Genomic DNA, 27,968 nt, shown 5'->3' with positions numbered 1-27,968 from the left:
CGCCGGGAGCTCTCCCCTCCCCCCGGGTTTAGGCGGAACCGGAACCAGAGGCGCCGCGAGGAACCCCCTGGCCGGAGGCTTGCTGGGCTCTGCCCTGTCCATCCCGGGTGTCCAATGGGCTTGGACTGTCCCCTCCCTGTCCAGAGCCAGCCGGCTCCGTCCTCGTCCGCGGGCTGGACGCGCTGCCAGGCTCCCCGCGTGCGGATGACTCAGGGTTACTCCCACCCGGTCACCCGAGGCCCGCACCCGCCCGCCCCTCGACCGCTGCTCAGAGACAGTGGTCCCTCTCTGTAGGAGCCTTGTCCGTTTCAAAAGGAAAAAACATCAGATGCCAGTCGTGGACCCCTGTTGGCCTTAATGAGATTGTTCTTTGTAGATACATTTCAGTAAACCGAGCTTGTGCGAAGGGGGGAGAGAACGTGAGGTGCATGCTTAAAGCGTGTTGTGTATTAAACAAGTAGAATTTTTATTTCCGGTAAGACACACGTTTCTACTTAAACATTAACTTTTAAAATATACTTTGTCATGAATGGGAGTAGAGTTAGTCATGGTATAATTTGAGCTTCAAACTTTTCTTTTTGTCACAGTTTTTGATAAGTCTGGACTCCCCTCTCCCTCCCAGAATGGGATGCACTGTGACAGCTCCTGTGTTATCCATCAAGTATTAAGTATCTTTTCATACTTACATTCAGACTCTAAGGCAGCGGTTCTCAACCTGGGGGTCGCGACCGCTTAGGGGGGCGAACGACCCTTTCACAGGGGTCGCCTAAGACCATCGGAAGACACATATATAATTACATATTGTTTTTGTGATTAATCACTATGCTTTAATTATGTTCAATTTGTAACAATGAAATTGGGGGGTCACCACAACATGAGGAACTGTATTAAAGGGTCACGGCATTAGGAAGGTTGAGAACCACTGCTAAGGGACGCTTTCTTGAACATTCATTTAACTGGAATTAGTACTGGGTGCTCTTCCCTTGTTTGGTGTGATTCAGTTGTGTAAAGAAAAGGTCAACAGAAAACAAAAAAATTTTCATCTCGGAGAAACCAAGATGGCGGCATAGGTAAACACCGGAAATTGCTGCCTCGCACAACCACTTCAAAAATACAACTAAAAGACAAAACGGACATCATCCAGAACCACAGGAAGGCTGGCTGAGTGGAAATTCTACAACTAGAAGGAAAGAGAAAAGCACACTGAGACTCAGAGGAAGTGCGGAAGTAAAGTGCAGAGGTACAGAGGCGCACGTGGAAAGGGCTGGCAACTGAGGACACCGTTGTCTTTTTCAATCGGGAGGGAGTCTCAAGCTCCCGACTGCTCTGAACTCCAGTTCCGGGTGAGTCTCTGGGGACCCAGACTCATATGGGGAGAAACTGGACTGTCTGGCATCGGTCGGAACTCGAGGGAGGCTTTCTCTCAGAGGTGCTTGCAGCCGGTTACCGGGACACTGAGACGCGGGGCCCTTAGAGTAGGACTGAGGAGCAGCTATAGCTGCTTGCTCCGTCCTGTTGATCCCCTGAGACCCCGCCCCACCCAAGCTGTGCCAGAAGCTTTTGCATATGAAAGGCCTGGCCCTTTGCAATCTGAAAATTACCTAACAAACTGCAGCTGGGTCAGAGAGACCCAGAACTTCCAAAAAAAGGCCCAAGGCCCCACAGCAGCTTGCATTGCTTCACAGCTGGGCCTCATCTGGGCACCTCCAAACCCCAAACAAGGAAGGGGAATCTGCAGATCTCTCCATAGCTCCTGCTGGGTAGCCTCAGGCAGAGGCTAAATTAGCACCTCCTTAGAGATCCAAGAGCCAGTGTACCCAGTGGTCAGAGTGGGCCCATCCAGATAACAACTCCTCAGATCCATAAGGGACACACTCAGGGGGCAGACCCAGTGAGCACCAAAGCCCCACTAAAGTAAGTCTTGCCCCAGAAGGCTGTCTCCAGCACAGAAGTTCTCCCACTGCAGACACAGCTGATTCTCACAGCCAATTGGCCTGGAGGTCAATTCCTCCCAGTGATACCTACAACAATCAAGGCTCAACTACAACAAGACTGTGCACAAAGCCCACAAAGGGGTGCACCAAGAGTGTCCACCTCAGATAATTGGGGAGGCTGAGCTACTGGGCCCTATAGGACACCTAGCACACAAAGCCACTCTATCAACACAGGGAAGCATAAAAAATACTAAGACAAAGAAACAGGTCACAAATGACAGAAATGGAGGAAAGCAAACTACTGGATATAGAGTTCAAAACCACACTTTTAAGGTTTTTCAAGAATTTTCTAGAAACCACCGATAAATTTAGTGAGAACCTCAAGAAATCTAGTGAGACCCTCGAGGTTATGAAAAAGGACCAACTAGAAATTAAGCATACACTGACTGAAATAAAGAATATTATACAGAGTTCCAACAGCAGACTAGAGGATCGCAAGAATCAAGTCAAAGATTTGAAATACGAAGAAGCAAAAAACACCCAACCGGAAAAACAAAAAGAAAAAAGAATCCAAAAATATGAAGATAGTGTAAGGAGCCTCTGGGACAGCTTCAAGCATACCAACATCCGAATTAGGGGGGTTCCAGAAGAAGAGAGAGAGCAAGATATTGAAAACCTATTTGAAGAAATAATGTCAAAAAACTTCCCCTACCTGGTGAAAGAAATAGACTTACAAGTCCAGGAAGCACAGAGAACCCCAAACAAAAGGAATCCAAAGAGGACCACACCAAGACACATCATAATTAAAATGCCAAAAGCCAAAGACAAAGAGAGAATCTTAAAAGCAGCAAGAGAAAAACAGTCAGTTACCTACAAGGGAGTACCCATATGACTGTCAGCTGATTTCTCAACAGAAACTATGCAGGCCAGAAGGGAGTGGCAAGAAATATTCAAAGTGATGAATACCAAGAACCTACAAGCCAGATTACTTTATCCAGCAAAGCTATCATTCAGAATTGAAGGTCAGATAAAGAGCTTCACAGATAAGAAAAAGCTAAAGGAGTTCATCACCACCAAACCAGTATTATATGAAATGCTGAAAGGTATCCTTTAAGAAGAGGAAGAAGAAGAAAACGGTAAAGATACAAATTATGAACAACAAATACACATCTATCAACAAGTGAATCTAAAAATCAAGTGAATAAAAAATCTGATGAACAGAATAAACTGGTGTATATAATAGAATCAGGGGCATAGAAAGGGCGTGGACTGACTATTCTGGGGGGGGGGAAGAGTGTGGGGGTGTGTGGGAAGAGACTGGACAAAAATCATACACCTATGGATGAGGACAGTGCGGGGGGAGGGGGTAAGGGCAGAGGGTGGTGTGGGAACCGGGTGGAGGGTAGCTATGGGGGGGAAAAGAACAACTCTAATAATCTGAACAATAAAGATTTAATTTAAAAAAAAAGAAGTTAAGACTACCCACTTTGAAAAATTGTATCATGTTATACTCAAAAATTAAAGAAGCTTCGGGTTAAAAAAAATTTTTTTTCATCTCTAAATGATTTAAATTATTCTTTTTTTTAAATAAATAAGTTTATTTTTAAAAATATATATTTTATTGATTTTTTTACAGAGAGAAAGGGAGAGGGAGAGGAATAGAGAGTTAGAAACATCGATCAGCTGCCTCCTGCACACTCCGTAATGGGGATGTGCCCGCAACCAAGGTACATGCCCTTGACTGGAATCGAACCTGGGACCTTTCAGTCTGCAGGTCGACGCTCTATCCACTGAGCCAAACCAGTTAGGGCTAAATTTTTCTTGAACGTGTATATTGTGAGTATCATTTGAAATATACATACACGTTTTTAAGTATTTAGTCCGGACTGTATTTTTGATTAGCTAGTAGGTGCCTACACATTGTAGGACACAATAAGTATTTTAGGAATTTTAAATAAATGTTTTTGAAGTGGGAAAAAACGTGCCCCTGTTCCTTGCCCTGAATTCTGTTTTAGACTGAGACCCCAAGAAATTATACAAACCTACCCCATGCCCTAACATACATCTCAAATCGTGTGGTGTGAAAAGTGATGATGTGCCAGGCACACAGGTGGAGGACAATGAAGTTCTGGAAAATCTATTTTTATTTGGGCTCAAGGCAGTGATTTACAGTTATTAAAATAATTCTTAGAAATTTTTAATGCCAATAATGGCCAAAATAGGAGGAAGAAAAATAATAATAGTGGTGACAAGTTATTTACTGAGCACGTTTTGTATGCCAGATAGTGTGCTGGATGCTTTATCTATTACTATTTAATCCTCACAGTAACACCAAAGGTAGGTATTATTTTCTTATAGCTGAGACTATTGAAAATGGTAAAAACTGGATAAGAATCTAGATCTGACTTTTTACTCACTTTGTCAAAAGGATACTTCATTGAAAAGTTACTGTCTCGCCCTGGCTGGTTTGGCTCACTGGATAGAGTATCAGCCTGCGGACTGAAGGGTCCTGGGTTCGATTCCGGTCAAGGGCATGTACTTTGGTTGCAGGCACATCCCCGGTGGGGGGTGTGCAGGAGGCAGCTGATCGATGTTTCTCTCTCATCGATGTTTCTAACTCTCTATCCCTCTCCTTTCCTCTCTGTAAAAAAATCAATAAAATATGTATTTTTTTAAAAAGTTACTGTCTCTTATCTGCCACATTTATCTTTATGAATTTGTTTAATCTGAGGATCTCTGGAATGGTAATGTTACTACTACAAACATTACATAGTCCTTACTGTGTACCAGGTAGCTCTGTCCATATGTCCTCAAAAGTATGTGGGCTAGCCACTATTTTTTTGTTTTACAGATGAGGAAATTGAGGCACAGAGATAAGTAATCTGAACCATATAATACCTTAAGTGTTTCTTTTTAATGCTCAGGCAGATACATGTAGGATAACTTTATGTCTGCCACCTGATGTCTTATATCAGTGTTTTATGGAAACAGTTACATAGTCCTAATCATAGTTAACCCTTACTGAGAGCTTCTACATTCCAACTCCCCATCTGAACATTAAAACATCTCACATAATCCTCAGCACAATGCTAGGAGGTAGATAACTCTCATTCGTGAGGCGCTTTCATTGTTTTCAAAGTGCTCTCACAAAATAATCCCTTTGATTCTCTCTATGATGTCAGTCAGAGGAATTATCATCTTTTTTTAAATATATTTTATTGATTTTTTACAGAGAGGAAGGGAGAGGCGTAGAGAGTTAGAAACGTCGATGAGAGAAACATCGATCAGCTGCCTCCTGCACACCTCCTACTGAGGATGTGCCCGCAACCAAGGTACATGCCCTTGACCGGAATCCAACCTGGGACCCTTCAGTCCGCAGGCCAACACTCTATCCACCGAGCCAAACCAGTTAGGGCGGTATCATCATTTAGTCTAACTACTGAAGTTCAGATCACTTGCCTTGACTAACATGTGTGGAGTTAATACTCAAAGCAGAGCTATGGACTCCTGGGTGCACTGCTTTTGGCACTGTACCAGTCTGTCAGTGGATTCTTGTTTTCATACTTCATGCCCTACAATAGATGTAGTTTTCCATAGTAACAGCTTCTCTTTGGTGATTACATTCCCAACCCAGAATTCATCATTAATTGAATCATAAGTATGACTAGCCATAAACCTTTGTCTTATTTTCATATGTAAGTTTATGTTCTAACTTCAGATAGAATTCCTGGCCCATAGCAAGGGCTCAGCACGTGTTTGAATAAGATAAGAGACGTCTCACATACATTGATACCACACAAGAAAAGTTTTTTAAAATTATTTTTTAAATCTTGACTCTATTAAAGTATAATTGCCAGAAATACTTAAACTTCTCTAAGTTTAAATGTTGTAGCTTCATTTTTGTTCTGATACCACAGCCTTCCCCCTCCCTTACCTCACAAGCAGAAGCTTTCAGAATTATTTCTTTGAATTATAACTGACTTCAAAATTAGACTCTGTCTTTCTCCACCCTAAGTCATCATTCCCAGCCTGCTGTCTCCCTGTAATATACCTCTTGTATATAATGGAAACAACATGGATGTGAGCGTCAGTTTTACCTTGCCCTGCCTCTTATTACTTCTGTGGCCTTGTAATTCTCTGAACCTATTTCTTCGTCTTGTAAAAGTGGGGAGAGCACCTTTCTTATAGGGGTGTGGTGAACTTTTATTGAAATAACAATTCTACCATCCTAGGAAGTACTAAGTAAATAATAGCTGTTATGTGTCCCTCCTCTGCCCCTCTGGCTCCCCTCTGCTTTGGCTCTCAGAAAATTATATTAAAAAGATCCATTTGTCTGCTAATTCTTCGCGCTAAACCATAAACTCCTTGAGGACCAGGACCATGCCATATTTATTTTTACATCCCTGGTGCTTGGCACATAGTTGGGACCCACTGAATGAATGTTTATTGCACTACATGCATTCGGAAAGCCATCTGGAGCCTTTTTTCTTGGTGATCCTATTGCCTGAAGATTTTGGACACCCTTGGTCATTGGACATGTTATTCAAGGGCTCCTAGATTGAAATAGGGGATGTGACTTGTGGAGAGTCAGGTGAAGAAGCAAGGGAAGCCTCCATTCTGCTCAATAAGTGCCTGTGTGTGGAGGTGTCTTGGCTTTTTATATATGAGTGTCAGGGTGTGTATTTAAGGATTAAAACTTATCGGGCCAATTGTTCCATTGCTTCTGAAGACGAGGAAGAAGAGAAGAACTTTCCCCAAAAAAGTTGTTTCGAACATATAAAAATGACACTAATTATAGTTGATGATTAATATTTTCACATTACACTTTTAATCATTTATCTATCTGTCCATCCTTCTGTCCATCCATCTACCAAGTCATAATGTCAAAATGCTATTATATTTGAAGAGTTTGAGCTATATACTGTGTTTATTTTATGTCAGCTTTACTTTATATAGTAACAGATAATTTTTAGGAATTAATTATAACTGATTTAGAATGTTCTGAAAACATTTGTATATCAGATGCAAATAAATCTGCTTTCTCTGTCTCTAGTTCCAAAAGATGAGTCGTGGATATTCAGAAAACAACAATTTCCTGAACAATAACAGCCAAATGGTGTTGGACATGCTTCTTTATCCATTAATCGGAATCCATCAGACCATCAACTGGGAAACTGTGGCAAGGCTTGTTCCTGGATTAACGCCCAAAGAGGTAAATAGCAGTCCCACAGATATCTCCTGAAGAAAAATTAGAAAAAGTGATCAATTTCAAGGAACAACTAAAAAAAATAATTATAGAAAAGTATCTTCAAATAGTAGACAAGAATATATTTTCTTATTTTTTAATTTTAAAACTCCCAGCCCAGTCAGTGTGGCTGAATGGTTGAGCATTGATCCATGAACCAAGAGGTCACTGGTTTGATTCCAGGTCAGGGCACGGGCCCAGGTTGTGGGCTCCATCCCCCGTAGGGGTAGGTAAGAGGCAGCCGATCAATGTTTTTCTCTCATCAATGTTTCCATCTCTATCCCTCTCCCTTCCTCTCTCTCTAAAAATAAATAAAAGCATAATTAAAAACAAACAAACAAAAACTCCCAGACCTGCATTTTCTTCCTTTGATATTATTACAGTGTGCAAAAAGGTTTGAGGAACTGAAGAGCAGTGGAAGCTCACCTGTTGACAACCGGTATAGTCCCCTAATGGCTGGAGAGAGTCCTGTTGAAACTTTAGCCACGTATATCAAATCCTCACTTCTTGACACACACGGAGAATTTCAGGAGGCTTCTGTTGATCAGGATGCAGTTTCCAAAACAGGTAAGCTTTTAAAACAAAATGCAGTGTTTGTCCTTACGACAATTCTGCAAATTATTATGTATTCCAATCATCTTTTCTTTATTTATGTAAAGGCTAATATAAACATTAATAGAAAAATCTACGCATTTTTGTGTCTTCCTAAATTTTAGAAATTTTTCTTTTCTATATTTGAAAAAATTTTAAATGTTAATATACAGGTCAAATATTATTTTTTTAAAATATATTTTATTGATTTTTTACAGAGAGGAAGGCGAGGGATAGAGAGTTAGAAACATCGATGAGAGAGAAACATCGATCAGCTGCCTCCTGCACACTCCCTACTGGGGATGTGCCCGCAACCAAGGTACATGCCCTTGGCCGGAATCGAACCCGGGACCCTTCAGTCCGCAGGCCGACGCTCTATCCACTGAGCCAAACCAGCTAGGGCGGTCAAATATTATTAACAAAAAAATGTATTTACTATACCAAAATTTACTACTCCAAGTTATGTCATAAATATTAAAGGGATTTGACTTAAGGTTTTTTCCCCTCCCTCAGAGAATTTTGCTTGTCTCTTGTGTTATCTTTTTTACAGCTATCTATCCTTTATTGCAGTCAATGATAGTTTCAAATGACACAGTGGCAGGATAGAAGAGATGTTTTTCCGCAATTGCTTTGGAAATAATAACTGGTTTTAGAAATCCTCAGAGTGTAGTGAATTATTTTAATCTCAGCAACAGCAGTCAGAATGTGAAAATTGATGTGAAAATTTACTTCAGGAAGGGAAATTTATATTGTTGGCTTTTGAGCATTTGACCCTATTTGTACACGCCATATCAGTATTTTTTAAATCTTCATTGTAACATTAGCAATTTGTTATCCCTTTTTTGGACTGTTTCTTGCATAAACCTTTGGAATACTAAGGGAAATGCCACCTTTAACTAGCTTTGGAAGCCATGCATTTACAGTATAACCATTCAATAAGTAAAAATCCATTCTGAGTTAGAAATGCTAACTTCCCCCCCTTTGTTTTTGTGTTTGTTTCTGTATTTAAGGAAGACATAGTATAGCTTCCACAAGGAATTGTTCTTCAGAAAGTGAAAATTGTACTACTCGTAATGGTGGAGAAAAGACTGAAGAATCTGAAGGGTAGGAGGCTGGTTCTTTGCTAGATAAGTTTAATATGAGTATCAACTTTAAATTATAAAATACATGACTGGTGATTATATACATCAGGTACCATAATTTAGGAAATACCACAATTGATGAAACAGTTGAAATTAGTTTATATGTTGAACTATATATAATTGCTTGATAGCTAAACATATGCTTATTTGTGTTGTTTATAAATTGGACTAGTTTTTCATTTTAAAATTTTATTTTCATTTTGTAAATATTAGAAATAACATCTATTAACCTAAAACTTTGAAAAGTAAATTTTAAATCTAAAGGAAAAGTCAATCATTAGTTCTCCAGTTTTATTAAAGAAACTGGGTATGTATTTTAGAATGACATATTTGAATATAATTATTCATTATAGAAACATTTAAAAATTAGAATATATCTTTCAATATATTACAAGTTATTTTTAAATCTCCCTATTTTTTTTCTTTTATTGATTGTAGAGAGAGGAAGGAAGAGAGAGAGATATCAATGTGGAAGAGAAACATTGATTGGTTGCCCAAGCAGACCGGGGATCAAACCTGCAACCTGGGTATGTGCCCTAACCTGGAATCAAACCTACCACCTTTTGGTGTATGCAATGCTCCAACCAACTGAACCACACCAGCCAGGGCTGTATTGCAAGTCTTGATACTTTTGTATTGTTTTATATATTTTACATACAGTCAACTGCACATATTTTAAGTATTCACTTTGATGAGTTTTAACAAATGGGCTCACCATGTAACCATAACCCAAATGAAGATATAGAATATTTTCATTGCTCTAAAAGTTTTTTTGTGTATTTTCAGTTTAGATAGTTCTTTTTGTAACAGTTTTATTACTATATAAATCACATACTATAACATTTACCCTTTTGAAAACGTCTTGGAGATGGATGGTAGTGATAATTACAACAATGTGAATGTGCTTAATGCCACTGAACTGTACTCTTAAAAAGGCAAATTTTATGTTATGTATATTTTACCACAATAAAATAAAATCACCCTTTAAAAGTGATTTTTAGTTTATTTACATATAATTTTTACGTAGATTTTTTAACTGATAAGTTTGTATCACAAAAATTTTATCAGATAATTTTTTTACATGGAATTATCTAGTATTTCAGATAGTGGTCCAAAAAGCCACAGAAACTTTATGCTTCATTATACCAGCCATTACCTGTTTATATTTTGACCATAATTTATTTGGAAGAACAATTTTCAGAGAGTTATTTAAATTATTTTTATGTGGACAAGAGTGTTGATTAATAACCCTTTTTCTGGTAGCCCAATTTTATTTCAAATGCAATTATTTACTTATTTTTATTTTTCAATTACAGTTGGCATTCAGTAACATTTTATATTTGTTTGAGATGTAGAGCATAGTGGTAATTTTTTATATTTAGAAATAAAGTTCCACTAAACACACATCCAGTTCATCTTGTAGGACAGTGTATCTCTTCTTAATTTAATCTCTTCCTTTTGTAATGACATGAAGGCAATTGTGGATCACACTAATGTTTCTTTTTGAGGTAATATACTTTTAAAGGGATAATAAATTCAAGGAGTACATAATTTTCAAAGCAGTCATTCTGATGTATCATCTAAACTTATTCTCAAATTATTAAAAAATATGTAAATAAGCACATTGTAGTTTTAAGAATTATTTTAACTATATTTACTAATTTATATTTATTGAATGCCTGACAAACTTTCTTTTTTTAAAAAAAAGTTTTTATTATTGTTTTTAAATATATTTTTATTGATTTCAGAGAGAAAGAGAGAGAGAAACATCAATGATGAAAATCATCAATTGGATGCCTCCTACACACCACACCCCCTGCTGGGGATCCTGCCCACAACCCGGGCTTGTGCCCTGACTGGGAATAAAATCGTGACCTCCTTGTTCATGAGTTAAACCTCAACCACAGAGCCACACCAACCAGGCCTGACAAACTTTCTTGCTGTTAAAAATAACTAAGTTACTCTACTAATTTTTTTATTTTTTAGTGCATAGTTTTAACTGTTTTTTTCTACTTATTAGTAGTAAGGAAATTTTAATATTTAGCTTTATCTCCTTCCAAGACCCATAGCCATGTAAAAGTACTGTTTTATGTTCATCACAAGAATTAGAATGTATTTCTTAATTTTTCTTCATGAATTGGTACTGTTTTTTAAATTTTCATAATTTACTTATACCTTGAAAATAATGAATTTAAAACCTGTAAATTATGAGTCCCATAGTAAAAAATATTTTTACTTGTCTAATTAAGTGAGTAGTTTAACTAAAATTATTCATAATCTCAGATATGGATAAGATTAACAAAACACTTAAATCCTATAAAACTGATTTGTGGTCAAATCTTAAAAAACATCTTGTTCTCATACTTCCAATAAATGTTAATATTCTTGACTCCTCTTCTGAAATTCTAATAATTTTATTTCTGTGTAACATTTTTTATGAAGGCCAAATATGGTGATCCATGTATGTGATGAAGCAAAAAATTTGAAAGAAGATTTTATTTGCCCACGAGACCTTTTGATATCAGAAATGAAGTACTTTGCTGAATATTTATCTATGGATGCCCAGCGCTGGGAAGAGGTGGACATTTCAGTTCACTGTGACGTTCAAATTTTCAACTGGTTGATAAAATATGTTAAAAGGAACACTAAGGAGAATAAAGGTTGTGAGATGCCCACTTTAGGTAAAAGACAATCTATTACTTACTTTGTAGTTAAGTTTGTGTGTCACCTGGTAGTTGCTTCAGGCCAAACATGAAATGTGGATAATTGCTTGAACATTAGCATTTATACTCAAATTAGTAATTGCCCTTTAGAAAACATACCTCATATTTTTTAGTAAATTATAATGAACTAGAGGCCAAGTGCATGGAATTTGTGCACTCGGGGGGGGGGGTGTTCCTCAGCCCAGCCTGCACCCTCTTGCTGTCCAGGAGCCCGGGGGGATGTCCGACTGACGTCTTAGCGCTGCCACGGAGGCGGGAGAGGCTCCCACCACTTCCGCTACGCTTGCCAGCCGTGAGCCTGGCTTCTGGCTGAGCGGCACTCCCCCTGTGGGAGTGCACTGACCACCAGGGGGCAGCTCCGGCATTGAACGTTTACCCCGTGGTGGTCAGTATGCGTAATAGCAACCGGTCATTCTGCTGTTTGGTTGATTTGCATATTAGCCTTTTATTATATAAGATGTGTATGGCAAATGGACAGGTCTCTACATCAGCAATTCCCATTGTATGGTACATGGACCACTGGAGTCCTAGAGCAGTGATGGCGAACCTTTTGAGCTCGGCGTGTCAGCATTTTGAAAAACCCTAACTTAACTCTGGTGCCATGTCACATATAGAAATTTTTTGATATTTGCAACCATAGTAAAACAAAGATTTATATTTTTGATATTTATTTTATATATTTAAATGCCATTTAACAAAGAAAAATCAACCAAAAAAAATGAGTTTGTGTGTCACCTCTGACACGCGTGTCATAGGTTCGCCATCACTGTCCTAGAGGATCCTTTTAGAGGATCCAGGAGGTCAAGACAATTTGCATAATAAAACCAAGATGTTATTTGTCTTTATGTGTTGACATTTGTCCAGGTGGTACAGATGTAAAACTGTTGCAGCTTTAGCATATATCAAGGCCAGTGCACCAAACTGTATTAGTGGTCTCTGTATTCTTCAGCACCATGAACTCACAGTTAAAACGGGGGAAAAAAATCCAGGTTCACTTAAGAATGTTCTTGATGAAGTGGTAAAAATTACTAATTTTATTAAGTTTTGAGCCTTGAGTATACATCTTTTTAATATTCTGTGTGAGTATACAGAATATACATCTTGAGTATACATCTTTTTAATATTCTGCCCCACACCAAAGTATGATGGTTGTCTTGAGGAAAAGCACTTGTGCAGTTGTTTGAGTTGCAATCTAACCTCGTTGCTTTTTATAAAAATTGAAAACTGTGTTTACTTGAGAGAATGACTGACAGACAAATTATGGTTACTCAGACCTAGGCATTTGGCAGATATTGTCTTGAAAATTAATTAAGCCCTAGCTGGTTTGGCTCAGTGGATAGAATATCGGCCTGCAGACTAAAGGGTCCTGGGTTCAATTTCAGCCAAGGGCATGTACCTCGGTTGCAGGCTCCTTCCCAGGCCAGGCCCTGGTCAGGGCTCGTACAGGAGGCAACCAATCGATGTGTTTCTCTCACATCCATGTTTCTCTCTGTCTTTCCCTCCCTTTTCCACTCTCCCTAAAAAATCAATGGAAAAATATCCTCAGGTAAAGATTAACAACAAAAACAAAAAAAAACACCAAGAAAAGAAAAGAGAATGAATTAAATGAGCTGGTCAATTAAAAAGAAACAACTGCTAGTATTTGTTGCCAACGATAAAATTCAAGCTTTCAAGTGAGAAAGTTTGGAAAACTTTTATGTGCTTGACAGCTTCTTAATATTTGAAGACTTTTCTGATGAGACTTGCAGTCATATTAACAAATGTGATTCTTTAATATATTGTACAATGAAATGGTTCAACATTTGGAAGATCTGCATAATTCCGTGAACCAATATTTTCCTTGACTAGTACATGATGTTAAAAATCGTGCATGGATGCCGAAACCGGTTTGGCTCAGTGGATGGAGCGTCGGCTCGCGGACTGAAAGGTCCCAGGTTCGATTCCGGTCAAGGGCATGTACCTGGGTTGCGGGCACATCCCCAGTGGGAGATGTGCAGGAGGCAGCTGATCGATGTTCCTCTCTCATCGATGTTTCTAACTCTCTATCTCTCTCCCTTCCTCTCTGTAGAAAATCAATAAAATATATTTAAAAAAAAAAATCGTGCATGGAGCCCTAACTGCTTTGGCTCAGTGGATAGAGCGTCGACCTGCGAACTGAAAGGTCCCAGGTTCGATTCCGGTCAAGGGCATGTACCTTGGTTGCAGGCACATCCCCAGTAGGAGGTGTGCAGGAGGCAGCTGATTGATGTTTCTCTCCTATCAATGTTTCTAACTCTCTATCCCTCTCCCTTCCTCTCTGTAAAAAAATCAATAAAACATATTTTTTTAAAAATTGTGCATGGAGTTAAAGATTCAAAGCACAAGATAAATCAGTGGATTTTAAGGTAATAGAATGGAAAAGTTCATTGATATGATTTCAGATCCCATTGCAACTAACCTTAAGAAAGTACCATTTGTCAAGTTTTGATATAACATCAAAAAAGATTACCCATATATTGAATGTAGAACCAGATATGAGAATCCAGCTGATTTCTATTAAATGAGACATTGAAGAAATTGCAAAATATGTCAATGTTATTCTCACTAGTTTTTTTTTTTCATTTTGGAAAATATACTAGTTATTTTTCATAAAAATATGTGAATATGTAATGAGTTTATTATTTTTAAAGTAAATTAATACATTTTCTGATTTAATCTTTAATATGGTAAATACTCATATAACCCTTATAAACAAAAGCTCTTTAGGAGTCTGTTTTTCAGATTACAAAGGGATCTTGAGAGCAAAAGTTTGAGAACCACTATTCTAGATGATAAGAAGAATAATTACTAAGTAATCTTTCATTGGGCATAGTTTTATATAGGAAATCTCACTAGTGGTTTAAGAAAGTCTTTCTGTGCACTAAAATTGCTATTTACAGCAGTACCAAAATATTTCTTTTTAAAAATATACATTTTTATTGATTTCAGAGAGGAAGGGAAAGGGAGAGAGAGAGAGAGAACATCAATGATAAGAGAAAATCATTGCTCGACCGCCTCTCGCACACCCCCTCTGGGGAATCATGCTAGCAATTCAGGCATGTGCCCTGTCCTGGGAATTAAACCGTGACTTCCCAGTTCATAGGTCATGCTCAACTACTGAGCCACACTGGCCAGCACCAAAATATTTCTAACCTCTTATTAGTAAATGAATCTATACTGACAGTATAAAAATTTTCTGAAGTTTATAATTTCTATTTTAATGGAAAACGTTTCTAGTGGTTTATGATTAAATAAAATGAATTAATTTAAAAAATTTCAGCCAATCAGAGTCCAGAGATACTGGACCATGCAGATGATATGTATGTGTGAAGTAAAAATCAAAATATGTAGAGAGAGAAAAAGCTATTTCTTGATCCAGTATATTTATGTGGATGGTAAAGGTAAAAGTAGAGCAAAACTAGTCACTGTAATCTTTGACCTTAAAAAATGACTAGAAATGTAAACGTTTACACACATAATCTTTATTCTGATCTGGAAAACTACCAAAATGCTTAATTAAATCTCTGATAATCTAGACAATGGGTCTTAATTGGAATGGATCATATTATAATTTCCTGAGGAACTCTTTCACCAGCTCCTTCCTCCCTTCATTTCTATCTGAGAAACTTTCATCTAGAGTTGTTATTTAAGAAAAGATAGGGGTTACTTATTTTAATCATTGTTTGTATAGTTCTTTAGTTGGATTGTCTTAGTGCTATAATGGTAAAAATCAGATTTTTCTTTTTCTTAACTATACTTCATAGGAGATGACTTAGGTTTACTGAAACAGTAGCATCATATGGCATCCTCCTCTCCCTGGCTCCACTCAGTCTGCCTTTAGGAAGGAACTTTAGCATTTCTGTAGAAGTAAATTTTGTATTGTCTTTCAGAATCTTTTTCATTAAGTACTTGTTCTTAAAAAGCATTGAACTGCTTTTTATGAACAAGGGCTCTCAATCATTTAAAAATTTTTCTCACTGATTTTTGTGTGATGAGTTATATTCTGTTTTTTTTAAAAAAATATATTTTATTGATTTTTTTACAGAGAGGAAGGGAGAGGGATAGAGAGTTAGAAACATCGATGAGAGAGAAACATCGATCAGCTGCCTCCTGCATACTCCCCACTGGAGATGTGCCCGCATCCAAGGTACATGCCCTTGACTGGAATCGAACCTGGGACCCCCCAGTCCACAGGCCGACGCTCTATCCATTGAGCCAAACCGGTTAGGGCTATTCTCAATTTTAATTATCTTTTTCCCTGGTTTAGTTAAGGAGAAATTTGCATATATTGTATCTTTAACTGGAGTCCTCTTACTTGATAATGCATCTAATTCCAGGGCAAATTTACTGTGCATTTTCTTTATACCCTAAGTTTGAACATTGCATTTTCTTTCTTTCACATATGTAAGCCATAGTAATATAATCTTAAATTGTTCTTATTAGAGTATCATCCTCTTTTAAGGTGAGAAGGAGCCTTTTCTCAGGAATTTGAGGTACAAATAAAAAGGAGAATTTAAATGTTTGTTTTTGTTTTCTTTAAGAGCCAGGAAATGTCATTTCAATTCTTATTTCTTCAGAGTTTTTGAAAATGGATTCATTGGTAAGTATTAATAAAAGATCTAAGCTCTTCTGTTCACCCATGCTTGATTTAATATTTAACTTGATTTTTCCTTCAAGTTCTGAAGTAATTGTTAATTCAAGAGTGTGATTCCATTAGAATAAACTGCTCATGTTTGAAAGTATTTTATTCTGTTGTGAAAGGGATTAAGGCTGTTATATATCAGTTGTATATGATGCCTATAAAGCAAGCAATTTATCCTCAAGGAGTAGCTCTCTGTTGTATTAGATGAAACAAAACAGAGTTAACTTTACCCTAACAAAGAATTTGCTCTAAAATCAAGTTAAATGAAAATTAATTGGAATATATTTGTTTCACTATTTAAGTAATTTCTTTAAGCATGTTTTGTTAATTTGTGTCTTTCATTTATAGTTCAGCAAATTAAGAACCAATACCCAACTGTTAAATAATATAATTTTGTATGTGTAAATCAGATGCTCATTCATTCTATTGTTTAAGAGTAGTTGATGAAACATAAAAGCATATGTACATAAACATATCAAGTTTTAACATGAAATATATTTGTGTGTTTTTCTTGTTAATGAATTTATTTATCATTCAAATGTTTTTATATATTCTTATGGTTTTCCTTTAAGTAAATATTTGCTTTTAGTCCCCAAGAAGATTACACAGGGCAGAACACTCCTTTGCTATGCTAATAGATGTGAAATTTGTTTGTTTATTTGATTGATTGGGGTTTTACTAGTTTACTATGTTCTTTTTATTCCTTAGTCCTCCCCTAGTCAGTTGTTGGTATTAATTGCTTCAGGAAAGGGTTACAGAAAAAAAAAGAAATTAAAAGAATCCTTAACATTTGAATTCTGAAATCTAAGCCCTAAAGGATATTTTTCTGCCATAAGCAAAGTATTTTGAAGAATACATGATTTGCCAATGCTAGTTTTCCCTGGAACCCAAGTCCATCTCAAAAAGTAAATTTTCATAAATGATTTAATATGAAAAAAGTAAATAAATATACCTCACGTTGGAGAAGGAGGAAGAGAGCAAGCACAACACAACTCAGAAAATCCTGAATTGACTGAAATTATGTTTCTGCTACTCAGAGAAATGGAAACTTAAAATTTTTATCTAAGTTCAGTGATAAGAAGTCACATATCCTATATACTGGAGTTTGTGGACTAAGATTTATACCTGCCACAGCTATGAAAGATGCTCATTGCATTACTTTTTAAAATATTTTAAGAAGGTGGAAAATGATTATTCTAGCTATGGATATATGTTTGTACAAATTTGACCTGCTGGACCACTTTGGAACAGTGTAGATAACCCAAATAAGCAAAACCCAGATAGTACGTAGCAATACATGGATAAGGCTTTTAATGAATTTTACCTTTGAAAGGTATTGATATTATATTATCCTTTATGCTGCTATTTTCAACATTCATTTTTTATTCTATGTTTTTAGGTTGAACAATGTATTGAGTATTGCCACAAAAATATGAATGCCATAGTAGCTACGCCATGCAACATGAACTGTATTAATGCAAATCTTATTACACGTATAGCTGATCTATTCACACACAATGAGGTTGATGACTTAAAAGACAAGAAAGATAAGTTTAGGAGGTAATTTTTAATTTTACTATTATTTTTAATATACTTTTATTGATTGCAGAGAGGAAGGTAGAGGGAGAGAGAGATCGAAACATCAATGATGAGAGAGAATCATTGATTGGCTGCCTCCTGCACACCCCCCACGGGAACTGAACCCGCAACCTGGGAATGTGCTCTTGGCCGGAATCGAACCTGGGACCCTTCAGTCCATAGGCCAACACTCTAACCACTGAGCCAACCAGCTAGGGCTAATTTTTAATTTTAAATCTGATGTTCCTATTAGAAAAAATATATATTATTTCTATTTCATTTTAGTAAAATAGTCTGTTTTTAGATTACATTTAAAAATATATTTCCATTTTATTTTAAATGAAGTAAAATTTACCCAGAGCCAATTGCCCAAGATAAATATTAGTAATTAAATTAGTTATTTTGTATAATGTATATATGAGCTTACTGTGGCAGTGAATTATGTAATTATTAAGACTGACCTTAGTATAAAGGGGAAGAGTGGTATGAGGAGGGGTCAGCAGTAGTCATTGGCAGCAGAGGAGTGGCATTATCTGATTTGTTAAAAGATCGTTTTGGTTTCTGTGTGATGAATAGACTATAAGGATATAAGAAGCAAGGAGACCTACTAGGAAGTTAATGCAGCAGTCTGGTGAGAGAGGAAAGTGTTGGGACTAGCGTGGAAGCAATGGAGCTGGAAGGAAATAGATGTATTCAGAGTAGGTCATTAGACAGATTTGGTAGATTTTTCCTATAGAATGATGTAGGAAGAGAGAGTATTCTAGGGTAATTACTAGGCTTTAAGGTTGAGCAACTAAGTGGATGGTAGTGTCATCCACAGAGTGGAAAGATTGAAGTGAAGGGTCATGTTAAGATTATTTAATGACCCAAAAGTATATATTTAATATATTTTTAGACATCAGGATGGCAAGTAGATAGTTGGATAGCTGAAGTTCAGATCAGAGGTCAGGGCTTAAAACAGAAATATAAGCATAGATGAAGTTTGAAACCATGGAACTGGATGGGATTTCCTAGCAAACCTTTCTCCACTGAATTGCAGTGGCACCTTTATTATAAATCAGATGAATATATATATGTGAATTTTGTTTCGGAATTCTGCATTTTCTGTTGATTTCTTTGTGGATACATATATCAGAGGCACATTGTCTTAATTGTAGTAGCTTTATAATATTCTTTGTTATCTAAATTCTCCAACTATGCCTGTCTTCAAGATTGCTGCTTTAGCCATTTTAGGTCCCTTGCATTTCCATATTAATTTTATAATCACCTAGCCGGTTTGGCTCAGTGGATAGAGCATCAGCCAGCGGACTAGAGGGTCCCAGGTTCGATTCCAGTTAAGGGCATATGCCCAGGTTGCAGGCTCTATCTCCACCCAGGTACATGCCCTTGACCGGAATCGAACCTGGGACCTTTCAGTCCACAGGCCGACGCTCTATCCACTGAGCCAAACCGGTTTCGGCAACAAAAAATATTTTTAAAAAAATTTTATAATCAGTCTGGCCATTTCTCTCCCTCTCTTTCTTTCCCTCTCTCTCTCTCTCTCTCTCTCTCTCTCACACACACACACACACACACACACACACACACACACACCACATACACACACACCTGCTAGAATAATTTGGGGTTAATATTGAACCTGTAGATTTGTGAAGATTTGACATCTTAATAATATTGAGTCATTCAGTCCATGAACATGGTATAACCCCCCATTTATTGTAGCAATGTTTTATAATTTTCAGTGGAAAGATCCTTTTCATTTTTTATTCAATTTATTCTTGGGTATTTAATTTCGGGGTGCTGTTGTAAGTGCTATCTTTATTTAATTTTCTAATTGTTAGCATGAGAATATTAATAAAAGACTATCTAAAATTTAGTTAGAGGTTCAACAGAGGAGTGTAGCCAGTGAGAGGCCTGAGAAGGAGGAGCCAATGGGTGGAAGGAAAGACTTTCAAACAGGAGGAAGTAGTTAAGTGATCAAATGTGTAGAATGCTGTCACATGTAGAGTAAGGAGAGGACAGAAATGTGTCCAATTGGATTTAGATAGATTTTTTCCAGATGTATTTTTACAGTATATTTTTACTGAGTTCAGAGAAGAAGGGAGAGGGAGAGACAGACAGAAACATCAATTATGAGAGAGAATCATTGATCAGTTGCCTCCTGCACACCCTCTACTGGTGGTGGAGCCTGAAACCTGGGCATGTGCCCTGACCTGGGAATCAGACCTTGACCCCCTGGTTCATAGGTTGATGCTCAGCCACTGAGCCATGCAGGCCAGGCCATAAGTATTTTTTTAAAGGAGAGAATTATGTTTATTTGTTGACCAGGATGATTCATTAGAGTGGGAGGAATTGATAATGTAGAGAATTGATCCAGGAGTGTAATCATTAAGGGAAATGAGACAAAGGGGAATTATCTATAAGAGCTAAATACTTAAAAATGGGATCAGGGTCCTAAATCTGGATCTGGACTTTAATAGCAGCTGTTACATGAGGGAAAATTGAGATAGAATGGTACACTTGGAATTAATGGCAGTTAGTTGAATTAGAAAATTCAGTCAAATTATGCATATTAATAAAGTATTAATATTTATTGAATGTTTAATGCTATGTCTGGCACTCTTTAAAAACATCTCATTTAACCCTCCTAAAAACTTATGAGTTTGGAATTATTAACCCCATTTTGTGGATGAGAAAACAATGTTCAGAGAGGTTTAGTTGCTAAAGATCATGCCCTTCACTCCCAAGGAGGGTGTCTGGGCACCGCAGCTCAACCATGGGCAGTACTGGGCTGTGTCCAGTCCTGAGCGGACCCCCTCAGCTGTGGCCACCTTTCCCACTTAAGGGTGGCACTGGATCTCAAAGTGGGGGCCGTTTCCTTTTATGCTGTGGAGGACCTGCACCCACCTCTACACATTCCGTGTCAGCTTCCAAGAGCGTGTGTTCCCCCTTTTCTCTATCTGCTCCACTGGCACCTTCTTGTGAATCTGGCCTTGAGAGACATTGCCCAGCCTCCAGAGGGAGCAGGTCAGCCAAGGGTTGAAGAATACATAGATTATCGCATATTCACTTTTAAAGGCAATTATATTTTTGGGTAATTATCAGTATATTTTTAAGTTTTAAAAGAATAAAAATGGTTGTGTATTTATCACTACCACTACTGAGTTGTTGATAGACCTAGAATTGTTAAATTTCCAAAATCTTCAATCTTGAATATTACAGTACCAAAAGACTAAAAGAGAGGTAGATATTTATCAGTCTTATTTTTCTTATTAAAATAGATTCTTGATCAAGCAGTTCTCATTAGGAGAATTAATTTGTAAATTACCAAAGAGAATTAATAAATCTAAGGATTTATTAATCTTATTTTCTACATGTGCAGATAGGTCAGCATTTGTTTTCATTACTATGACGTAACTTTAGTAAAATAAATAAAGGAAATTAACTTGGTCATTTGTTGTTACTAGTAAACTGTTTTGTAAGAAGATTGAGAGACTATTTGATCCTGAGTACTTGAACCCAGATTCTCGGAATACTGCAGCAACGCTGTACAGGTATGGTGGCATGTTTTTCTTTGGTAGGCTGTATGATGCAGCTAAAATCTTTAATTTACTATATTTACATTTTCCTTCTTGTATGTTTTTATATCAATTTTTGTTATAGATGCTGTTTGTGTAAGAAACTTTTAACAAAAGAAACAGAAAGAAGAATTTCTTGCATTCCTGGAAAAATCAATGTGGATCGACATGGAAATCTTGTGTATATTCACATAAGGTGTAGTGAAAATAAAATACAGCTTTTCAAATGTAAATTACTAGTGTATTTATAGAAGCATAACTACTCCTATAAGGAATAGGATATATTTTCTGCATGTGATCCAACTTTGATTTAGAGCAGTGGTTCCCAAAGTGGGGCACATGCCCCACAGTGGGGCAGTTTGTTTTTTTGTTTTGTTTTGTTTTGTTTTTTTAAAATATATTTTATTGATTTTTTTACAGAGAGGAAGGGAGAGGAATAGAGAGTTAGAAACATCGATGAGAGAGAAACATCGATCAGCTGCCTCCTACACACCCCCTACTGGGGATGTTGCCCACAACCAAGGTACATGCCCTTAACTGGAATTGAACCTGGGACGTTACAGTCTGCAGGGTGATACTCTATCCACTGAGCCAAACCGGTTAGGGCCAATTTGGTTTTTAAGGGGGGCAATTTGAGAATGAGTTATTAACAGTGAATTTTTTGCATTTCTTATGGTTCTAGGGGCCTCATATACAGTATGTAAATATATATTGTGACATATTTATGCATTTTAGTTCTCTATTATATGTTTATTTGCATGTTAAACTTTATTTGCAATTTTTTATATCACTTCATATTATTATTACTAGAGCCTGGTGCACGAAATTCGTGCACTGAGTGGGGGTTTCCCTCAGCCCAGCCTGCACCCTCTCCAATCTGGGACCCCCTCAGGGGATGTCTGACAGCCAGTTGACAACCGACAGTTGGATATCCCTCTCACAATCCGGGACTGCTGGCTCTCAGCCACTCGCCTGCCTGCCTGCCTGATTGCCCCTAACCACTTCTGCCTGCCAGCCTGATCACCCCCTAACCACTCCTCTGCCAGCCTGATTGATGCCTAACTGCTCCCCTGCAAGCCTGATCACTTCCAACTGCCCTCCTATCCTCCCCTGCCAGCCCGGTCGCCCCTAACTGCCCTCCCGTGCAGGCCTGGTCCCCCCCCCAACTGCCCTCCCCTGCTGGCCATCTTGTAGCTGTGGGTGCCACCATCTTTGAGGGCGTGGCAGTCAATTAGCATATTCTGCCCTTATTGGCTGTGGGCACTGCCATCTTTGAGGGCATGAGAGTCAATTAGCATATTCCCTCCTTATTGGCTGTGGGTGCCACCATCTTTGTGCCGTGCGGGTCAATTAGCATATTCCCTCTTGATTAGGTAAGATTTTTTAAACAATTTCTTAGTGATTTCTTCCTTAGTACTTCAGCTGCCCTTTTGTTCTTTTGTTTTTCTCTTTCATGGATGCCATGTACTTTGGAAGCTTGTTTAGACCAAGTTAATGGCCTTTTAGGCTTCCTCCACATGAATAGGAGTTCACTTTTTGAAGAATAAGAATTATGTCACAGGGGACATCAGGATTTTAGAGATGCTTAAGAGGGGCATGGCCAAAAAAAAGGTTGGGAACAAGTGATTTAGAGAGATGCTATTTCCAAAACAAAATTGTTTTAAAGGCTATGTCTTATTGACTGGGTAAGTATATTTTTTAAGTTTTAAAAGGATAAAAATGGTTGTGTATTTATCTCAAAAGATATTTTGATCAGTACCGTTACAATTATTTCTTTTTACTAACAGATTTTAGTTATCTATATAAATGTTACTTTGAATATGACAAGAGAACCAAGTTTACTTTCAGGTGAATTTTTGTAAATGAGGAAAATTGTCTTTAAAATTGAATATTCCATAATCTATGTATTCTTCATACTTTGTCAATATTCCATTAATACATAGTGTTTTTTTATTCCCCTTTAAGTTCAAAACCAGTTCTCATTCTGAGTTGGAGGGAGAGTGTTGTTAAATGGTATGTCTCAAGAAAGCAAAAACTTTCAAATATATCCTACTCCTAGGAATTAACACAAAGAGGTAATATTGGATTTGTGAAAGCACTTAATAAGGACATTTATTGCTATGCTGTTTAAATTTTAAAAGGGAAACACCCAAATAATTAAACAACCTAAAATGTCTATGCAATAATGTATATAAAGCACAGCTAATCAATTCTTAATGTGCAGCCTTTGAGAATACTGTTTTAAAGGACTATATACTTACATATAAAGTTGTTAGTGGTAAATTAAGTGAAAAGAAGAACAGGTTATAAAACAAAACTAGAAACATGCCCACTAAAATGTTAACAGTGTTACCATTGAGTGAGTATTATGGATGGTTTTAATTTTCTTTGTGCTTGTTCTTTTTTTTTCATTAAAAATGTGCACCACTTTTACTAAAGAAAAAAACTACAAATGTTAATTTCATAGTTTAAACATTAAAACGGAAGTACAGAAAACATATTTGACCTTAATATGAATAGCACAGTCAACTTTAAAATGTTTCATTTTTCTCTTCATACAATAATCAGGGAATCTTTTTAGTTATTGTAAGCACTTGGGATTTTATACTTTTTTGTCTTGAGACTTGATTCATATTTTTAAAATTATGTCCATTCTGGCCCTAGCCAGTTTGGTTCAGTTATGCCTGCGGACTGAAGGGTCCCAGGTTCAATGCCGGTCAAGAGCAAGTTGCAGGCTCCTCCCCGGCTCGGACCCTGGTCAGGGCTCATGCAGGAGGCAACCAATCGATGTGTTTCCTCTCACATCAGTATTTCTGTCTTTCCCTCACTCTTCCCTCTCTCTAAAAATCAATGGAAAAATATCCTCAGGTAAATATTAAAAAAAATTATGTCCATTCTGCCCTGGCCAGTGTTGTCAGGGTCAGTGTTTCTCTCTCTCTCTCTCTCTTCCTCTCTCTAATATCAATTTTCAATTATTTTGAAAATTATTTCCATTCTGATAGCAATAACTATTATGTATTCTATATATATTCTGACATTGGGACCTATGTGAAAAAAATTGATAACTTCAACATCCATTTTTGTTTTATTCAAAGTATTTTAGCAAGTCAGCTGTTGATGACATTTTAAAAAATTGTCTTTAACTTAAAACAGATATGCCTATGTAAATTGCAATAATATGATGTCATTTTGTTATTTGTTGAACTAAGGACAAAAATAGCAAAAGTCTGAAAAGATGCCCTGGCCTGTTTGGCTCGGTGGATGGAGCGTTGGCCTGTGGACTCAGGGGTCCCGGTTCGATTCCGGTCAGGGGCCTGTGCCTTGGTTGGGGGCACGTCCCCAGTGGGGAGTGTGCAGGAGGCAGCTGATTGATGTTCCTCTCTCATCGATGTTTCTAGCTCTCTGTCCCTCTCCCTTCCTCTCTGTAAGGAAATCAATAAGATATATTAAAAAAAAAAAGTCTGAAAAGATTAAGGAACTTGGGGAAAAAAATAGGAACTTGAGTTACATATGACCATAGCAAATAGGGTTTTAAGCCTTTGCTATTTTTTAAAATACACTTATTATTGATTTCAGAGAGGAAGGGAGAAGGAGAGATAGAAACATTAATAATGAGAGAGAATCATTGATTGGCTGCCTCCTGCACTCCCCACACTGGGGATTGAGCTTGCAACCCAGGCATGTGCCCCTGACCAGGAATCAAACCGTGACCTCCTGGTTCATAGGTCAATGCTCAGCCACTGAGCCATGTCAGCCAGGTGCCTTTGCTATTTTTAAAGTTGATCTTAACATAAAAATGTATATTACCAAGACCTAATTATATATTACTATATTATTTAATTACTAAAAAATACCTCCTGAGAATAATATAAACACATTAATGAAATGTTTACAATCACCCATAATTAACAACTTATTATATAATATGTACAACTAGAATAAAGCAACGTATGTTGAAGCCCCAAATGTTAGCCTACTCAAACTTTATTTAACTTATAATCCTTTATGTAGTTTAGCAAAATAATTTGGCATTCAACCATACATACCTTTTCCTGTTATCCACAGAAAAATAAAGCATAAACAAACTCCCAAATGATATTTTACCTACTGTTCAGTCCATTCTACAACTATTAGTTAGGGACTATTCTTGGATATAAACCACAAATTTAAAAGCATTTGCTCTAAACAATTGTTAATATTGATTTCTTGTAAAATAATATAACAATTGATGCTCTTTCCCCAGAGATAAGACTTGGGATGTTCATGAGTATTTGAATAGTCTTTTTGAAGAATTAAAATCTTGGAGAGATGTATATTGGCGCTTGTGGGGAACAGTCAACTGGCTAACTTGTTCAAGGTGTTTTCAGGTGAGTTTTTAAAAATATATCCTGCTCTGCAAACATTGAGAGCAGATTCTTGGTATATGCTATTTGATTAGTATATTTGGATGTGTTTTGACACTATCTAACATCTTTATAAGAATTTGGTGGCAAAAGCGGTTCTATTAAACATTGCTTACATCTGACTTAATTTCTCTTACTATGTTGCTTCTTCCTCTTTATTTTCATTGTTGAAACGACCAGTGACTTGCTGAATTTTTAGAAAACCAACAGGTTATAAGTGACCAAATACATTTTTCCAATTATTTCCAGCTAAACTGTTTCTCTGTTGGCACATACATTTCTTTATTTTTTACTTGTACTTATTTATTTTAAATTAATTTTACCTTTCTTTAATATCACTATGCTTTCTCGAAGCCTATCTTTGTTCATTCTGTAACATTTCATGGGCACATACTAATGTGCCAAACACTCTTCCTTGCCAGGTGAAGAGCACTGAACTGGGCTGTCACCTTTATTTTCATTTAAAAGTCAAACATCAGATGTAAATGGTAGCCCATGCATTTCTTTAGAAACACCTTTGCAGATAGGATGCGATCGACATATCCCTTCTTGTTATAACAGCTGTGTTCCCAAAGGGTTTTGTTCATTTTTTAATAAATGAATCTATAATAAAAGCACAGGAAAGCTTGCTATGTGAAGGTACCTATAATAAATCCTTTTATAGAATAAATAGATCTTTATAGATCACAATCATTCCTAATTAGGCTTATGTATAAACTAGAGGCCCAATGCACAAAAATTTGTGCACTCGGGGGGTCCCTCAGCCCGGCCTGTGCCCTCTCGAAGTCTGGGACCCCTTGGGGGATGTCCACCTGCTGGCTTAGGCCCACTCTCCAGGGTATTGGGCCTAAGCTGGCAGTCAGACATCCCTCTGGCAGCCCAGGAGCCCTCGGGGGATGTCCACTTGCCAGCGGGGAGCAGGCCTAAGCTGCAGTCGGACATCCTTAGAGCTATTGAGGAGGCGGGAGAGGCTCCCGCCACCAACGCTGTGCTGGCAGCTGGCAGCCTGGCTTGTGGCTGAGCAGAGTTCCCCCTGTGGTAGCACACTGACCACCAGGGGGCATCTCCTGCATTGAGTGTCTGCCCCCTGGTGGTCAGTGTGTGTCATAGTGACCAGTCATTCCCAGTGGTTCTGCTGTTAGGGTCAATTTGCATATTACCCTTTTATTATATAGGATAGAGGCCTGGTGCATGGGTGGGGGCCGGCTGGTTTGCCCTGAAGGGTGTCCCAGATCAAGGTGGGGGTCCTGCTGGGGTGCCTGGCCAGCCTGGGTGAGGGGCTGAGGGCCGTTTTCAGGCTGCCCACAGCCCCTTCAGGGTGGGGGAGTCCCGTTGGGGTGCCTGGCCAGCCTGGGTAAGGGGCTGATGGCCGTTTTCAGGCTGGCCATGCCCCCCAGCAACCCAAGCTCCCAGCTTCTCCTTTTTTTCTTTTTTTTCTTTTTCTGGGATTTATTTATTTTCTATAATTGAAACTTTGTAGCCTTGAGTGGAGGCCAGGTCCGGCTGGAAGCAGGTATCTGGGATTTATTTATCTTTTATAATTGACACTTTGTAGCCTTGAGCGTAGCCCCGGGCCAGCCAGGGCAGGCGGGAAGCTTGGCTTCCTGCATTGCTGGGGGCAAAACAAGCCTCCTGCTCATTCCAGCTCTGTGACCGCTGCCATCTTAGTTGGGTTAATTTGCATACTCGCTCCTGATTGGCTGGTGGGCATGGCTTGAGTGTAGCGGAGGGATGGTTGATTTGCATGTTTCTCTTTTATTATATAGGATTCAGAGTGTTCCATATAAAGTTTTTTTTAATATGTTTGTATTGATTTCAGAGAGGAAAGGAGAGGAAGAGAGAGAAACATCCATGATGAGAGAATCACTGATCGGCTGCCTCATGCACACCCCCTACTGGGGATCGAGCCCACAACCTGGGCATGTGCCCTTGACCGGAATCGAACCTTTCAGTCCTCAGGCTGACAGTCTGTCCACTGAACCAAACCAGCCAGGTCTACGTAAAATTTTTATGACTCCCTAATGTCTTCCTGCCCCCAGAAATTTCCTCTCTCACTTGAGTAATGATTTTAGTAGAGTGAGGGAGAGCTACTTATTAAAACCTTCAGAGTGGGG

General features: G+C 37.9%; 1 protein-coding gene across 1 annotated transcript in view; it reads left to right on the top strand.

The window, feature by feature from the left end:
* Nucleotides 1-406: 406 nt before the first annotated feature.
* The window catches only part of KIAA1841 (KIAA1841 ortholog), a 53,658-nt gene continuing 26,096 nt past the window's right edge, over nucleotides 407-27,968 (top strand). The window contains exons 1-10 of the mRNA XM_006083302.3: nucleotides 407-475; nucleotides 6,988-7,146; nucleotides 7,563-7,746; nucleotides 8,781-8,874; nucleotides 11,355-11,593; nucleotides 16,195-16,253; nucleotides 17,695-17,855; nucleotides 21,341-21,427; nucleotides 21,537-21,647; nucleotides 25,695-25,818. Of these exons, the coding sequence (XP_006083364.1) occupies nucleotides 6,997-7,146; nucleotides 7,563-7,746; nucleotides 8,781-8,874; nucleotides 11,355-11,593; nucleotides 16,195-16,253; nucleotides 17,695-17,855; nucleotides 21,341-21,427; nucleotides 21,537-21,647; nucleotides 25,695-25,818 (1,209 nt within the window). The 5' untranslated portion in view covers nucleotides 407-475; nucleotides 6,988-6,996. The remainder of the gene's footprint in view (nucleotides 476-6,987; nucleotides 7,147-7,562; nucleotides 7,747-8,780; nucleotides 8,875-11,354; nucleotides 11,594-16,194; nucleotides 16,254-17,694; nucleotides 17,856-21,340; nucleotides 21,428-21,536; nucleotides 21,648-25,694; nucleotides 25,819-27,968) is intronic.

This window comes from Myotis lucifugus, unplaced genomic scaffold (assembly GCF_000147115.1).
Source record: "Myotis lucifugus unplaced genomic scaffold, Myoluc2.0 scaffold_6, whole genome shotgun sequence".
In the NCBI taxonomy this organism is placed as follows: domain Eukaryota; kingdom Metazoa; phylum Chordata; class Mammalia; order Chiroptera; family Vespertilionidae; genus Myotis; species Myotis lucifugus.
Note: the sequence above shows the minus strand (reverse complement) of the source record. Positions and strands in the feature narration are given on the sequence as shown.